Source organism: Sus scrofa, chromosome X, assembly GCF_054392235.1.
Source record: "Sus scrofa isolate SSC_HxYL_T2T_F1_AM1 chromosome X, Sscrofa_HxYL_maternal_Yorkshire_Landrace_v2.0, whole genome shotgun sequence".
In the NCBI taxonomy this organism is placed as follows: domain Eukaryota; kingdom Metazoa; phylum Chordata; class Mammalia; order Artiodactyla; family Suidae; genus Sus; species Sus scrofa.
In genome coordinates, this window is record NC_139401.1 from 4,703,941 (window position 1) to 4,720,418 (window position 16,478).

A 16,478-nucleotide genomic window follows, 5' to 3' on the forward strand; every position below is an offset into this window, starting at 1 on the left:
GAACTTCTTGAACTTATTAAAAATTTAAAAAAATAAAGGATTCTCCTTGCAATTATGTATAAGCAAGCATGAGACAACATGAATGCTACTTTATTTGCTTCCAGAAAGCACTCAGAGGGACAGCTTCAGCATTAAAGAACTATCATACCTTAAGGGAAATGTTAAGATAATAATAGTTACATATTTTCCCATCTAGAAATAGAATGCCTCAAAAATATTATTGTTGCACATCATACTGAATTGACTAGACTTTGCATAAAGAAAGGCAGGGTAACATAAATCATACAGGATGTATTTTTCAGCCAAAAAGTTGCAGGGCTGTAATATAAAAATCTAAAAAGGCAAAGGTCAGCTTACATTCCCACCAACAGTGCAGGGGGGTTCCCTTTTCTCCACATCCCCTCCAGCATTTGCTATTTGTGGACTTATTAATGATGGCCATTCTGACTGGTGTGAGGTGGTACCTCATGGTAGTTTTGATTTGTGTTTCTCTAATAATCAGTACAAAACTCTACTTAAAAAAGAGTAGCACTATTCACAATAGCCAAGACATGGAAACAAAGCAAATGTCCACTGATAGATGATTGGGTTAGGAAGATGTGGTATATACACACGGTGGAATACTACTCAGCCCTAAAAAAGAACAATAATGCCATCTGCAGCAACATGGATGGAACTAGAGACTCTCATCCTGAGTGAAGTAAGTCAGAAAGAAAAAGAAAAATACCATATGATATCACTTATATCTGGAAGCTAATATATAGTACAAAGGCACCTTTCCAAGGAAAAGAAAATCATGGACTTGGAGAATAGACTTGTGGTTGACAAGGGGGAAGGGGAGGGAGTGGGAGGGACTGGGAACTTGGGGTAAACAGATGCAGAATGTCACCTTTGGGATGGATTAGCAATGGGATCCTGCTGGGTGGCGCTGGGAGCTCTGTCTAGTCACTTATGATGGAACATGTAATGTGAGAAAAAAGAATGTATACATGTATGTGTAACTGGGTCACCATACTGTACAGTAGAATATATCTATATACACAAATGATTTAAACAAAGAAAAATAAATAAATAAATAAAAAGGCACAAAGACTTTTAACAGAAAATCTCACCTCCCATTTTTCAGGTTGACTTCTGGCTCTGCTCCACAGGGTCATGCAAGAATCCAGGCTACTAATAACTTTGCTATTTTCAACTACACAGTTTCATTTATGGCTCTGCAGCACCAACAAGCTATCAGACTCATACAGGTATACACCTCAGAGATACAATAGAGCAAATATCACAACAAAAGGGTCTCATGAAATGTTTTGGTTTCTCAATGCACACAAAAGATAGCTTTTCAATAGACTGCAGTCTATTAAGTGTACAGTAGTACTATGTCTTAAAAAAACAATACAGGGAGTTCCCATGGCCTAACGATTAAGGACTTGGAATGTTACTGCTATGGCTCAGGTCACTGCTGTGGTACGAGATCAATGTCTGGACCGGGAACTTCTCTGCATGTCACAGGCACAACTAAATGAATAAATAAATAAAGCATATACCTTAATGAAAAAACATATTTCATTGCTGAAAAATGCTAACCATATCTGGGCCTTCAGTGAGTCACGATCTGAGTCAGAATCTTTTTGCAAAATATCCTCAAATACCACTGATCACAGGTCACCACAACAAATACACTCATAATAAAAGTCTGAGATATGCAAGAATTACCCACGTGTGACACAGACACACCAAATAAGCTAACGCTGTTGGGAAATTGTCACCAAGAGACTTGCCCCATGCAGAATTGCCATCAACCTTCAATTGGTTACAAAAAAACAGAGAAACAACCAAAAAAACAAAAAAAACCCCACAGTATCTGTGAAGTACAATAAAGTGAAACACAAGAAAACGGGGGTTTGATAGGAGAGGAGAAATGATTTGAGTGCCTGTGGGCAGTTCTTTGCCATAGGAACGACCTGGATGAAGGAAATGAATCAGAAACTTTCTTTAGGGTACCTTAATTTTCCATTTTGGTATTCAGATATAATAAGAGTCTTTTTTTTTTTTTAAATAGAATCCCCCTAGAAAAGATTTTTAAGAGCCTATTTGTGTATTTGTTTGTTCCTGGTTTGGGATGTAGGCCTACCTGCCAAGCACAACATTACTCAACATGGGAACAGCAGTTCTGCAAGCTCTTTGCACATTCACATATGCCTGCACCTCATACCACAGTCACATATTCCCTTTCAAATAGTACTCGGAATGGAACGAGTCTCATTTTAACCTATTCTGTAGGATGTGATTGCACAAAAACTTGGCTGCCATCGACAGAACAAATGGTTTACAAAATGAATTCCAAAATGATTTCCAATACCACAATTTTACCCATTGCGTACTATTTTGTTTGACTATACAAAGACCCCATTTAAGGCACTACATTGGGTTTCCTTTGTCCTATGTGAAAAGCTCTTCCCCACGTTGCCTCATAGTACAATCTCTCTGTCCAAATACATTTAAATGTAATTACCCTGATGTATTACTGCCAAGTACAATGAAGTCCTATAAACCAACCATAATATGTTTCATAAAAATGAATCATTCGACTCATTTCTGGTTTTTTGTTTTTTTTTTCAAAGCCTTCCTTGGAAACAATATATTATCTTTAAAGGGTAAGCAAAAATAAATTGAGGTCCCCTGAAGATTCAGGCATACTTTCTTTCTTTTTACATGGGATTATGTTTCCCCCTTAGTGGTTTATAACAAAATTTACCTCTTAGAAAGCACATCTATTGATGTCAAAACCACTGTTCTCACGCCAGAAAAACTGTGAACAGCTGAATAAAAGTCTAGAGTTCAGCTGAATAAAAGTTCTAGGAGTTCCTGCCGTGGCTCAGCAATAATGAACCCAATTAATATCCATGAGGATGAGGGTTGGATCCCTGACCCCGCTCAGTGGGTTAAGGATCTGGCATTGCTGTGAGCTGTGGTGTAGGTCACAGATCTGAACCTACAAAATGGTCAGATGTTTTGTTGCTGTGGCTGTGGTGTAGGCTTGCAGCTATAGCTCCGATTCAGCCTGGGAACTTCCATATGCCACAGGTGTGGCCCTAAAAAGAAAAATTAGAAGAAGAAAAAAAAAAGAGAGAGAGAGAGAAGAGAGGAAGAAAGGAAGGGAGAAAGACAGACAGATAGACAGAAGCCTGGAGTTCAAATCGGTCTCCTTTAAATGTCGGATGGGCTTTCTACCGATGTTGTGTAACAGCATCTCACCATGACCCACTCTTTAGCAATGCATCTCTCTTGTCATTAAATTGCCACCCCCAATTTCCTCGTGCTACTCCGCATCTTCTTCTAATTTCGAAGCAATTCCAGCACCAGCACATGACTGATAATGAAAATCACTTCAAGCCACACAGCAGACACTAAAACTGCTGGAAGAGTGAAAACGTTCATTTCAACACTAATACTATTCATTAGGCTTTCAAGGACTGTGCTTTCTCCACAGCATCATTTTGATCTTGGCTTGCAGCCTCTCAATGTTTTAAAGGTTTCCCAATGTTTCCCAAGACTCTTTCCCAGGTTGTGTGTGTGTGTGTAGCCAGATAGAGGGCTCAGATTCTTAGTTTCTCAAAATCTGTCCAAGATGCTTTATGCACTGTGTGTGTGTAGACGGATGAATGGGTAGGTAGATAGATCCAGCCCTAGGAGAGATCCCTGTCCACCATCTCAGGACTTTCTCTCCTGCCCTTTGCTCTGTGCATCCGTCTCCCTGACCGTGCAACTCCCCAGACACCACGGTCCAGACACAGGTGCCAACAACACTTCTTATTCTTGCCCCTACCCGCTCTACAGAAGGAGGGCTCTTGTTCTGAGCTTCATTGGCACATAAGAAAATGGGGCAAACACAGACAAGGAAGGTTGCCCAGGATCACAGGGCTGGTACATGGTGTGAGAGATTTGAACCTTCTAGCAGAAGGGCTGTGTCTGTCCTCATGGAGCTGAATGAATATATGAACATGGGCCACACCTTCAAGTTACCAGCATAACTTCTGTATGTCTTCCCAGTACTGACAGATTTCCTTAGTTTTCTCAAAGGACATAAGTACATCATAATTTAATTAATGATCCTTAAGTAGCACACTACATAATCATGTTTTTGGAAAACATGGTTTCCAAACTCTGTTTATATGCCATTTTTCTTTTGGCCACACCCATGGCATGGGGAAGTTCCCGGGCCAGGGATCAAACCCGTGCCATGGCAGTGACCTGAGCCTCTGCTGTGACATCAGATCTTCAACCCCCTGAGCCATCAGGGAGCTCCGATCATGCCCTGGTTCCCCATAATAAAGGTTTAACGTCTATGTATTCCAACCCCCATTCAAATGGATTTTGCTAATTGATATTCTGCAAAATCAAATTTGTTTTAAAACACAAAATTTCTTAAGATTTTTAAATATATTAAATAGATGGATAGGGACACAAAATAGAAAATAGCTATAGAGAGATGATAGCTATAAATACATGATAGATATACATACAGTTATCTACCTGTATCTATTGACACAATTGACACTTTTCTTCTGGCAGCAATGATCGAATTCCCGTAAGATATTTTCAGCTTCACATTCATTTTGTTAGATATCTTTCATCCTCTCTCAACCCAATTCAATCCCAGAGATAAATCTCTTAATTAGTTTTTAAAAATGGCTATGTATCATCCTACTCATTTTCTTTTGCTTTTAGGGATTGGGGGGGGGGGCGCATCTGTAGCATTTGGAGGGTCCCAGGCTAGGGGGCCAATCAGAGCTGTAGCTACCAGCCTACGTCACCGCCACAGCCGCATGGGATCTAAGCCGTGTCTGTGACCTACACCACAGCTCACAGCAATGCTGGATCCTTAACCCACTCTGAGCGAGGCCAGGGATTGAACCTGCATCCTCTTGGAGGCTAGTCAGATTCGTTTCTGCCGAGCCACAAGAACGCCGACATCGAATCATTATGTTGTACACCCAAGGCTATGGTTTCTCTTTTCATGTAAATAGATTTTCGACAGCTGATATTCTGTGTCAACTTGGCTAGGCGATGGGATCCAGACCTTTGGTCAAACGCTCATCTAGATGTTGCTATAAAGGTATTTTGTCGATGGAGTTCACGCCCGTATTCAGTAGATTTGATGATATAGATGGGTCTCAACCTGTCTGTGGAAGACCTCAAGAGCAAAACCTGAGAATTCCTGGAGAAAACGGGATTCTGCCCCAAGACGGTCATGTAGAAATTCTGCACGAGTTTCCAGGCGCCTGGCTGGCCCTTCAAGTTTCACATTCGCCAGTCCAGACAATCCCAGGAGCCATTCCTTAAGAGAAATCTCTCTGTTGGTTCTGGGAAACCTTAATAGAAAATCATCCCACGCTTACTTTTCACCTAATGTTGCACCCGACATACGTTGTGCCATGATTACACACCAAGGCAGAATGAGTTTCATCTTTCCTTTTAAAGGACACACAGGATGCCTCGGAAAAGGTTTACCATATGTCTATGTATTCATTTCTCTCTGGATGGACATTTTGATCGTGTTCACATTTCCTTAATTACACAAGATGCCAAGGGACTTCATTCATGAGTTCTGGGCTCGTCTAAACAACTGTATAGGAGCCCTTGGAGAAACCAGCGAAAACAACCTGCCTTTACTTCCAAATACAATTTTAAAAATACAACACACACACACATATGGGACTACGACGTCTGCAAAGAGCTCCAGATGTTGACAAGCATCTCCATACCCCTATCTACGGGCATGTCCCACTTAACAGGTTCCAGAGAGGACGGCTTCTCGTCTTACAAAACTGCCTCCCTCTGCAGCCCCCGTTTTTGCCATTTCTCCAAATGATCCCTCTCCGTCAAGTAAGTCACAATGCAAGAGTCACAACGGATTCCTCTCTTCAACCGCCGCCAAGGCGCATCGCATCTCCACTACCCAGGACCATCAGTTCTACTTCCAAAATGAAACCGCTTCTCCCCATGTCTCAATTACATCCAACCCTCCTTCCTTCCTTCCTCCCATGAGCAGCCTCCCCCGCCCCTCATGCCCGGTGGCTGAGCCCCCACTAGAGCCTTGCTCATCTGCTCTGCAGCGGGCAAGGGCGTGTTCCTTAAGCACCCGCCTGGTCATGTGCCTCCCTTATTTCAATGGGGTCCACTCTTGTTCAGGGTACTTAGCATTCAACCAAAGCAAGGAGACCTCATTTGCTTGGGTCCTTCTGTTGGTGCAGCTTTGTCACTCGCTCGTAGTACTGTGTGACTCATGGGAGCCCTGTCTTGGCAGCTGGGCTTATGCCTGTGCAGATCCTTAAGCTTGGTGGGCAGTTAGCCCAATGTGCCCGGAGTTCCGCCCTCCCTCACCTTTCCCCCCAGGCACTGAGACAGAACCTAACCTGACTGTGTCACCCTTGAGGCAGGATGTGAAACAGACAGCTGTCACAAGGGAAACTGAACACATGAAAGGCTTGAGATCATCTCTCTCTCCCCTTAGGGCAACAATGTTTTCCAAGCCGCATGAAACATGAGTTTACGGGACACGCGCCTTCTTCTCCCGACTTACATAGGAAACCCCTAAGCAGGAAGAGCTGCTAAGAGGCGGATGCCCCCCATTCTTCAGAGGAAACGAACTGCACAGCAAAGGGAGACATGTGCTCCAAGAGTATTTGGAAGCAAGACATGGAGTTGATAGGTGACACAAGGAGACCAATTATCAGTCCGTCTCTTGGCTGATAATTGGTCTCCTCAGTTCCAAGCCTTGAGTTATGGGAGAAAAACGCATGACATGTACCCCAGTGAGAGGGGCAGGCTGTAGGTACATCTTTGCACATTATGAGAATTAAGATGTATGTGGATTCTAAGCCTTACACCAGGGGGTTAAGGCTACGTGCTTTTCCCTAGAAAACATCATCTCTTGAAAGAAGAGAGCAGCAGTGTATCAAACGTTTCTGTGCTTCTGAGAAACTTTTCATCGCTGGATTCGGGCAATTTCAGGGGTACATACTGATCGAGGACCTGTGATAATGCAGGTTACGCTCTAGCCCTGGGTATATTCATTTCTAAATAAGATGGTATCCTTGCCTTCATAATATGTGCAATTCTCATGGAAAGGTTAGGGGTAGACCAGTAACTGTCCACAACAGAGGCTCTAAACAGGAGACAGTTTTGCCTCCTAGCGCAGAGGACATTTGGCAAGGTCTAGACACAGTTTGGGTTGTCACGACTGAGGGTGGTATTGTATCTAGAGGAGTAAAATAAACTTCTTATGGTGCACCCATGTCCCCCCTCAGCAAAGAATGATCCAGCCTCCAACACCAGCAGAGCTGAAGCAAAGACACTCTGCTTTACATGTGCCAAATATGACTTATCAACACGATGCAACTGTGCACACTGACAGGAACAAAGATTTGGGACATTTCAAGAGACTGAGAGGGTTGATATAAGACAGGAAACCCGATTGTATTTGTACCTTACATTTATGTCCTTGAAAGAGTAGTTTGCATTTTATGATAAGATCCGTCTGTAATGTAAAGAAAACACAAATCAGGTACCTGAGGCCGCTGGTGGACAGGCTTACCTTCGTGTGAGCAAGTGGCCAAGGTGGTACTTGGCGGAGGGTCTCCAGTGTCCAGGGCTGACATGCGGGCTATGCTCTGTGACCAGTGGAGAGCTACAGACAAAGGGAAATATGATATGAGTGTCTTTGAAACCAACATCAACCAGCCAACAACAACAAAGCTGGGTTATGCTCCAGCTTTTCCCTGGGCAAAATCCTATGTTCAAGCACAGATGTGGCGATGGGACCTTATTCCTATTTTAGCTAACAGTGCTTCAGACGGAATGAAGTTGAAACTGGACGTGACATCATCTTCCACCCTCGGCCCCTTGTCACACTGCCGCAGCTAGAGTACCATCCAGTGGAGAAAACTCAAATAAAAGTTACATTGTACGTTTCCCTGACAACAGAGGTAGAACATCCCTTTGGAACAGACGTGTTTGAATCTAGAGGGAGGTCCCTCAACAGGTGTATAAACTGAGAATTGCTGATCTATCAAATGCCAATGCTTTCAAAGTATGTATATACATATAATCATTAAGTGACCCACAATGATTAGAAAATAAAGTCAGAGGACAAAGATCAAGGGCTATGCCTCAGTCCCAGGCTTGGGCTCTGTCTGGTGTTAGGAGGTGATGAAACGGATGGAGAGGGCATGGAAATGGCTCCTGTCTGTGAAATCACCATGTGCTCCCCCAAATCAACTCCAGACAATGCCTTCCTTTCCAAAGGAAAGCTCCACGGGACCCGGAACGTGGTAAGACTGTCGTGGACGCATCGTACATGACCCAGCAAACAGTGCCTTCCAAGTGGATCAGAACAGGTGAGGTCCAAAAACAATGAAACAAAAGCCAAGTGCTGTCTCCACCTCAAATCTTAAAGTTAAGAATCCCTGTTCTTAGCTTCATCGGTTCAAGCATACATGAACACAGACAATATATTCTGGACCGTGGGTTTTGTTTAAGGGGCTAAAGTGATTCGGTGCCTCATGTTTTGACGATGCGGTAAAGAGCATCATAAAATTATAAGGGAATCGCTGCTGCCTACACATACCTGGTTATGAACATGTGTTTCCACACCTCGCACAAGTGTAAACGTGAGTTATCTGTAAGAGCAAACAGAGCTGCTCCCTTCGTAATTAAAAACTGGGGTTGCTTTTGTTACTTTGAATTCTCAATCCCTAATACAAATAAGACCTACAACATATATATCACAGCTAACAAGCCTTGCTGTTGCTGTATTTGAAAAAAAAAAAAAGGAATAAATCCTAGGTTTTTGTTATTTCACGGGCTGCTGCTGGATGAAGGTGCCCAGAGTACATAATGAAATCATGTTGCTTGTGGGTCCTGTACGCCCAAGACTGGTGTAGGAGAAGCAGTCACATCTGCTTTAAACAGGTGCCACCTAGGTACCCACTTGGGGTACCAGATCTTTGAATCAACCTTTTAGGATTCACACTCATACTAGATCCCTCTTAAAGTAAACCAAAGTAAACTCAGCAGCAAAAGAAAACAACAACAACAACAACAAAAACCGAAAAACAAAAAGCCAATGGAAAAATGGGCAGAAGACCCAAATAGACATTTCTCCAAAGAGGACATACAGCTGGACAACAGGCACATGAAAAAGATGCTCAACATCACTAATTAGAGAAATGCAAATCAAAACTACAGTGTGGTACCACTTTACACCAGTCAGAAGGGCCATCATTTGAGAAGTCAACAAATAGCACATGCTGGAGGGGGTATGGAGAAAAGGGAACCCTCCTGCACTGTTGGTGGGAATGTAAATTAGTACGACCACTATGGAAAAGAGTACGGAGATTCCTCAGCAAACGAAATCTAGAACGACCATATGATTCAGCAATCCCATTCCTGGGCATGTATCTGGACAAAACTTTCACTCAAAAAGATACATGCACCCCTATCAGCAGCACTGTTCACAACAGCCAAGACATGGAAACAACCTGAATGTCCAGTGATAGATGAATGGTTTAAGAAGACATGGTGCATATACACAATGGAATACTACTCCACCACCAAAAACAAAAACATGCCATTTGCAGCAACATGGATGGAACAAGAGACTCTCAGACTAAATGAAGAAGCCAGAAACAGAAAGACAAATACCATATGCTATCACATATATCGGGAATCTAAAATATGGCATAAATGAACCTATCTACAGAAAAGAAACAAATTCACAGACATGGAAAACAGCCTTGTGGCTGCCAAGGTTGGGGGGGGGGCAGTGGGATAGCCTGGGGGTTTGGGGTTACTAGATGCAAACTAATTGCATTTGGGGTGGATAAGCAAAGAGATCCTGCTGTATAGCACAGGGAACTATATCTAGTCACTTGTAATGGAACATGATGGAGGATAATGTGAGAAAAAGAATATAAATATATATATTCTGACTGGATTACTTTGCCGTACAGCAGAAATTGACAGAACATTTTAAATCAACTATAATAAAATTAAAACAAACTGAAGTATAGTTAATTTACACCATTGCAGGTGAACAGCAAAATAATTCAGTTACGTATACATATATGTATTTTTTTTCAGATTCTTTTCCATTATGGGTTATTACAAGATACTGAATATAGTTTCCTGTGCTATAGAGTAGGTCATTACTGATTATCTATAGAGTCATGTGTTAATCCCAAACTCTTAATTTATCCCTCCCTCCCCTTCCCCCTTTGGTAATTTTAAGGTTTTTTTTTTCTATGTGGGTGAGTCTGTTTCAGACTTGTAAGTAAGTTCATTTGTATCATCTTTTTTAGATTCCACACTTAAGTGATCTCTTATATTTGTCTTTATCTGACTTTTATCTACTTTTAATTAGACATGGGGAACTCTATGTAGCTTCAACGTCGACATTATAATTAAGCAAATGCATTGTGTGCTCAAACCCGCGTTACTGACTATAAACCACAGACTTGTTTATTCAAGAGAAGTTGTGAGAGTTCCCTCAGTGGTGGAGTGGGTTAAGAACCTGACTGCAGCGGCTCCTGTCACTGCAGAGGTGCAGGCTTGGTCCTCAGCCCAGTACAGTGGGTTAAAAGGTTCTGGTGTAGGTTGCAGCTGTGACTCGGATTCAACCCCTGGCTGAGAAACTTCCATATGCGTGTCCATAAAATTAAAAAAAAAAAAAAAAAAAGAAATTGCAGGCATCTCACCCATTCCATAGACCCCTGCATACATCACCAGCATGTTCACACAACTGCAGACAGATCAAGGAATGAACTCTGTTTCTTCATAATAACTTAGGAATTATTAAAATACATCAGCCATCAGCCTCTGTGCTAAAAGGGATATTTCTGCTCTGTTTTCAACACTCTGCTTCCGTTTTCCTACCAATGATCTTTGTCCCTAGCATATCTTTTTTTTTAGGGGATGCACGCCCATGGCTGTGATGAGATTAACCCCATGGGATAACAGCAGTGAGCTTTGTTCTGCTGCTCTGAGGAACATTTCAAGCCTTTGCTGTACAAAGGGAAATTGGGAAAAAGGTGATGGGAAGTATGCCTTTAAAGCAAACACACTGCAACATCAGGGGGGTAAAAATTTCTCATCTTCCAAGCGTCACTGGAAGTGAGCACTGTTTTTTGTTTTTTAGTATTTTTTAGTATTATTTTTATTATAATTGATTTACAATGTTCCGTCAACTTCTGCTGTAGAGCAAAGTGACCCAGTCAAACATATGTGGACCTGAAAAAAATGCACAACCTGGAAGTTGAGAGTTAGGTTTTATTTGGGGTGAAATGAGGACTGGAGCCCAGGGGACAGCATCTCAGGGAACTCTGAGAAACTGCTCTGAGGAGGCAAGGGGGAAGGAGAATATAGAGTTTTTGCAGCAAAGGGAAGGTAGTAGGAACAAAAGATTTGCAGAAAACCCATTTCTATGGGAAGATGTAAAGATCTGGCTTCCTGGAATCACTCCTTTGAGCTGCACCTCAGCTGCAGGCCAGTCTTCTTGGCTTCTTTCCTGAGTCCCCTCAGGTCTCACCAACCTACCCTTAGAGTGGCTATTCTCCTGGACAGCATGAGGTCTTTTGTTTTTGTCCACTAACTGCAGCCCAGGAGGAAGAGCAAAATGTGAGTATCAAGATAGAAGTTGGAACAGTGAAGGGGGAGGTACCTGCAGCCAGGGACACATTTTACAAAGTTTGCTGCTGGTCTCATGAAGGTGACAACCAGCCACAGACACTGGTCCTCACTGATGGATTTTAGTATTTTTCTAGATATGAGGAGATGCACGAATTGGACTCATAAAATCTCCTAAACTATCTAACTCTCTGCAGACCTGTTCTTCTTCCAGTTTTCCCAGAGCTCTGCTCACGCCTGGTCTCCACGCTGAGCTCTGCTTGGCGGGGGTGGGGGCGCGGGGAGGGGATGCAGCAGGTTGGCAGGTGCAGTGGCTCACCTTCTCCTCCATGTCAAAGCCAATGGGAAATGCCTAAACTTCAGTTCACACACGTGCTTACATTCTTTATCTCATATCATTCCCCATCACGTTCTATCCAAAGAGCATAGACACAGTTTCTAGAAAAGCTCCCTTTCTTGTCTCAAAAACTGCCTTGAATGTATCCTTGATTTCTGTCATATGACTGATTTGTTGTGCACCTAAAAGAATTCTCAAAACCAGAGATCGTAATCCCGTGGATTGTCATCCTTCATGAAAACAGATGAGTGAGCAGTTTTGACAGAGCACAAAGGCCAGTGGGGTTGACTTGCTGGACCAGAGGTATTTATGGAGGAGGAGCTTTTAAACCTCTACATGGAGCTCACTCTGAAAAACTTCTGGGCTGAGCTAGAAAGGACCCAGGCTTCCCTAAGTCCTGAGAACAGTTGTTCTTCAGGAAATAAGAACCCCACTCCAGCTGAAGAGTGGTGACCGCTGAACAGAAGCACACAGACCCCAGACTGGCTGGAACCAGGAGGCTGATGATAGAGAGTCTCAAAACATCACTGTTGGAGTTCCCGTCGTGGCACAGTGGTTAACGAATCCGACTAGGAACCATGAGGTTGTAGATTCAGTCCCTGGCCTTGCTCAGTGGGTTAAGGATCCGGCATTGGCGTGAGCTGTGGTGTAGGTTGCAAACGCGGCTCAGATCCCCCGTTGCTGTGGCTCTGGTGTAGACTGGAGGCTACAGCTCCAATTAGACCCCTAGCCTGGGAACCTCCATATGCTGTGGGAGCGGCTCAAGGAAAGGCAAAAAGACAAACAAAAAGCACATCATTGTCCCCTTCCACCAACCCATCAGAAGAATGTCATGCATCCTGCAGCCTTCACCCCAAAAGTTGTCCTTAAAGCCATTTCTCTGAAAACCATCAAGGGCTTTGGGTCTTTTCAGCGTGAGCTTCCCACACCCTTTGAGGGGCCCTGAAATAAACATTGTGCTTTGCTTTAACACACAACCCCCCCACACACACATTCTATATACCATCTGATGAATATAAAGTATTGTTGGAGAAAGGCTGGACCCACTTTTTTTTGTTTTCACAGCTGCATCTGTGGCATTGGGAAGCTCCTAGGCTACAGATCAAATTGGAGATGCAACTGCAAGCCTACACCACAGCCACAGCCAAACCAGATCCAAGCTGCATCTGCGACCTACACCACAGCTCCCAGAAATGCTGGATCCTTAACCCACTGAGCGAGGCCAGGGATAGAACCCACATCCTCATGGACACTATGTCTGATTCTGAGTCTGCTGAGCCACAATGGGAACTCCTAGATTTAGGGCTCTGCAGTCCCTTTTCTGTCATTGTGCTATGACAGAAACGATATACCAGACACGAAGAAATGGAACGTGTTCCAATAAAATTTTATTTGCAAAAAGAGACAGGAGGCCAGACTGGGTTTGTATTGTTCTAGACAGGGAGGGGAATTAGCCAACCCTACTAATTCAATCAGCCATCCCTTTCCCAGTTAGTCAAAAGGCTAATATTTTTCATGGGTATCATTACAGACTAGGAGCTACTTACTAGCTTTCCAGCTTTTTGTATTTGGTAGTTTTCCACTACCTCCCAACTCTGTTGCTGAGAATAACTAGAAAGCCTGGCCAGGAATACTTTGTATATACAGTAGAGTCTTGTACATTCCTTTAAAGTCTATGTATACAATACAAGAGAATACTTTGTAACACAATACTCTGTGTATACTATGTATATGCAATACTTTGTATACAATACACTGTGTATACACTGTATATACAATATTCTGTATATATACTACTCTGTATATATTCTGTATCTACAATACTCTGTATAGGTGCGTGTATAGCTATAAATACTGTTTTAAGGGAACAGAGTAACCTCCAAAACTAGAACTTGAGGGACCAGTGGAATACAGAGAAGAGAAACACAGATGAGAGTCAAATATTCTGAGTTCCAGTGTCCGCCCAGGTATGTTCACTAGCGAGAAGATGACCAAGAAAATGAGAGATTTAAGAGGAATTACGGGGCCAAAGGAATATGCGAGTTAAAAGCCCATCAAAACAAAAGGTCTGATAAAAATACCCCTTCAGGAGTTCCCATCATGGTGCAGCAGAAATGACTCCGACTAGGAACCATGAGGTTGCAGGTTTGATCCCTGGCCTAGTTCAGTGGGTTAAGGACCTGGCATTGCTGTGAGCTGTGGTGTAGGTCACACATGCAGCTCGGATCTGGTGTTGCTGTGGCAGTGATGTAGGCCGGCAGCTGTAACTCCAATTTAACCCCTAGTCTGGGAACCTCCATGTGCTGAAGGCACAGCCCTAAAAAGCAAAAAAAAAAAGAAAGAAAAAAAAAGAAAGAAAGAAAAAAATACCCCTTCAAGCTTCGAGTGAGGCCTCACAAAACCTGCGTGTTTTAAATAAGAGACACGTGGCAAAAGGGCATCTCTCACAAACAGTGAAGCAGGGCCCTTACTGGCTCTGTTTCCCCTTGAATTAAGGAAATACTCTTTTACTTGAACCACCAGAAGGAAAGGTAAATCCCCTGTAAAGAACGGATACATGATGCAAGGGAAAAAAAATATGTTTTTTCCATATAAAACGCCCAGCATTCGATCAGAATCATCAAGTATACCCATAAAATTAACGCAAGTAAAAAAAAAAAAATCAACTGTTCAGCAGAAACTGACACAATATTATAAATCAACTATATTTGAATTTAAAAAGAATAAAAATCTATATAATTAGGCCCAAAGAGATCAAAATATTGGGAGTTAGCTCAGACTTGGAATAACTCTGACACCTAAAGAAAAAAAAAATGGAGAACCAGATGGAACCTTTCTGTAGGTTAAGGAAAAAAAAAAAAGCCTAAAAAAGAATCTGGTTCAAGAAATAAAAAACTCATTAAGAGACATTCACAGTGGAATGGAGAGATTCCAGAGCGTTATAGATAGTCTTGAAAATATGGTTTGTGACCTGGAAGACAGGTCAAAAGAAAATATTCAGAATGGAAGACAAGCAGTAAAGCCAAAAGATGGAAACTGCAGAACAAAGAGCCCGAGAAACGTATGAAACTAGATGAAAACCTTGAGAACATATGTATTTGGGGAATATCAGAAAGATGAGGGAGAGGAGGCGGAGAAGAAGCAGTGTCTAAAAGCTAGTGGAGTTTGACCAAGAATTTTCCAAAACTGAAGAAAATGTCCCATATAGAATCCAGAAAAATGAGACAGGAGTTCCCTTTGTGGCTCAGCAGGTTAAGAACCCAACCAGTATCCATGAGGATACAGGTTCCATTCCTGGCCTCACTCAGTGGGTTAAGGATTCGGCACTGCCATGACCTGTGGTGTAGGTCGCAGACACAGCTTGGATCTGGTGTTGCTGTGGCTGAGGTGTAGACCAGCAGCTGCAGCTCCAATTCTACCCCTGGCCCAGGAACATCCATAGGCTGCAGGTGCATCCCTAAAAAGACAAAGAGGGAAAGAAAAAAAAAAAAAAAAAAGACTGAGCACAGCAGGGCATAAAGGAAATATCTCAATGAGTATCAGAGCTAAGGAGCTAAAAATCAAAAGGAAAAAGATCTCAAAGCATTCAGAAAAGAAGAACAACGGGGCTTTTACAAAAGCAACAATGAGACAGTCATCATGAAAAAGTGATGGCAGGGGAAGAATATCATCAAAGTGTTTCCCAGGAACGGCTTCCAAGCTCGAAACCAATGGTCACAGAACATGCCTTTAATCCTGTTACAAAGGACACACCTTTTCACACAAAATAAATTCTAAACAGGTATCGGTTGACCAACCTAGGGAAAATACTACATTTGTGTTTCAAGCAAAAGCAAATACTCCTACATGGACATGGAATGATGACTGAAAATTGCAGGAAAGATTCTAATAACCTGTTACGGAAAAGAACTGGAAACAGAATACGTACATGCGTGTGCGTGTGTGTGTGTGTGTGTAGATAACAGAATTCCTTTGTTGTACACCTGAAACACTGTAAATCCCCTATACTGCCATAAAAAGATTAAAAAGGAAAAGAAAAAAAAATTAAAAATTAAGAAAATTTCAGGAATGACAATTGAACATGTGTTTCATTAACTGCCATAACACCTTATGGATGAGTGTGTGTGTGTGCGTGTGTGTGAGCACATGTGAGCACACACGACGTGTGCATGTGTGAAGGAATCTAAATAAAAACAAGAAATGAGCACAGCAGTAAAAGACGATGAGCGAAGGTAAATGATCATCAAAAGAGTGTTCTCTCAAGTTCATCACAGGTGCTGTCCAGTGCTGTTCATTTTTTTTCATCTTTTTGTCTCTTTAGGGCCACACTTGCAGCACATGGGGGTTCCCAGTCTAGGGGTCAAATCAGAGCTACAGCTGCTGGCCTACACCACAGCCACAGCAATGCAGGATCCGAGCTGCATCGGTGACCTACACCACAGCTTACCACAAT

At 42.6% G+C, this 16,478-nt stretch overlaps 1 protein-coding gene across 7 annotated transcripts in view; it reads right to left on the reverse strand.

Moving 5' to 3' along the window:
• Positions 1-16,478, reverse strand: part of LOC146394446 (uncharacterized) — a 276,943-nt gene that overhangs the window by 179,773 nt on the left and 80,692 nt on the right. For 4 of the 7 annotated variants that reach the window (XR_014834960.1, XR_014834959.1, XR_014834964.1 and 1 more), the window contains exon 2: positions 7,601-7,693. Coding sequence is in view for 1 of the 7 variants with exons in the window: in XM_085007092.1 (XP_084863218.1) it covers positions 7,601-7,693 (93 nt within the window). In the remaining 6 variants the exon portion in view is untranslated. Of the gene's footprint in view, positions 1-2,016; positions 2,970-4,870; positions 7,694-16,478 lie in introns of those variants that run through there. The other 3 variants (XR_014834963.1, XR_014834962.1, XR_014834961.1) reach the window with 3 other exon arrangements.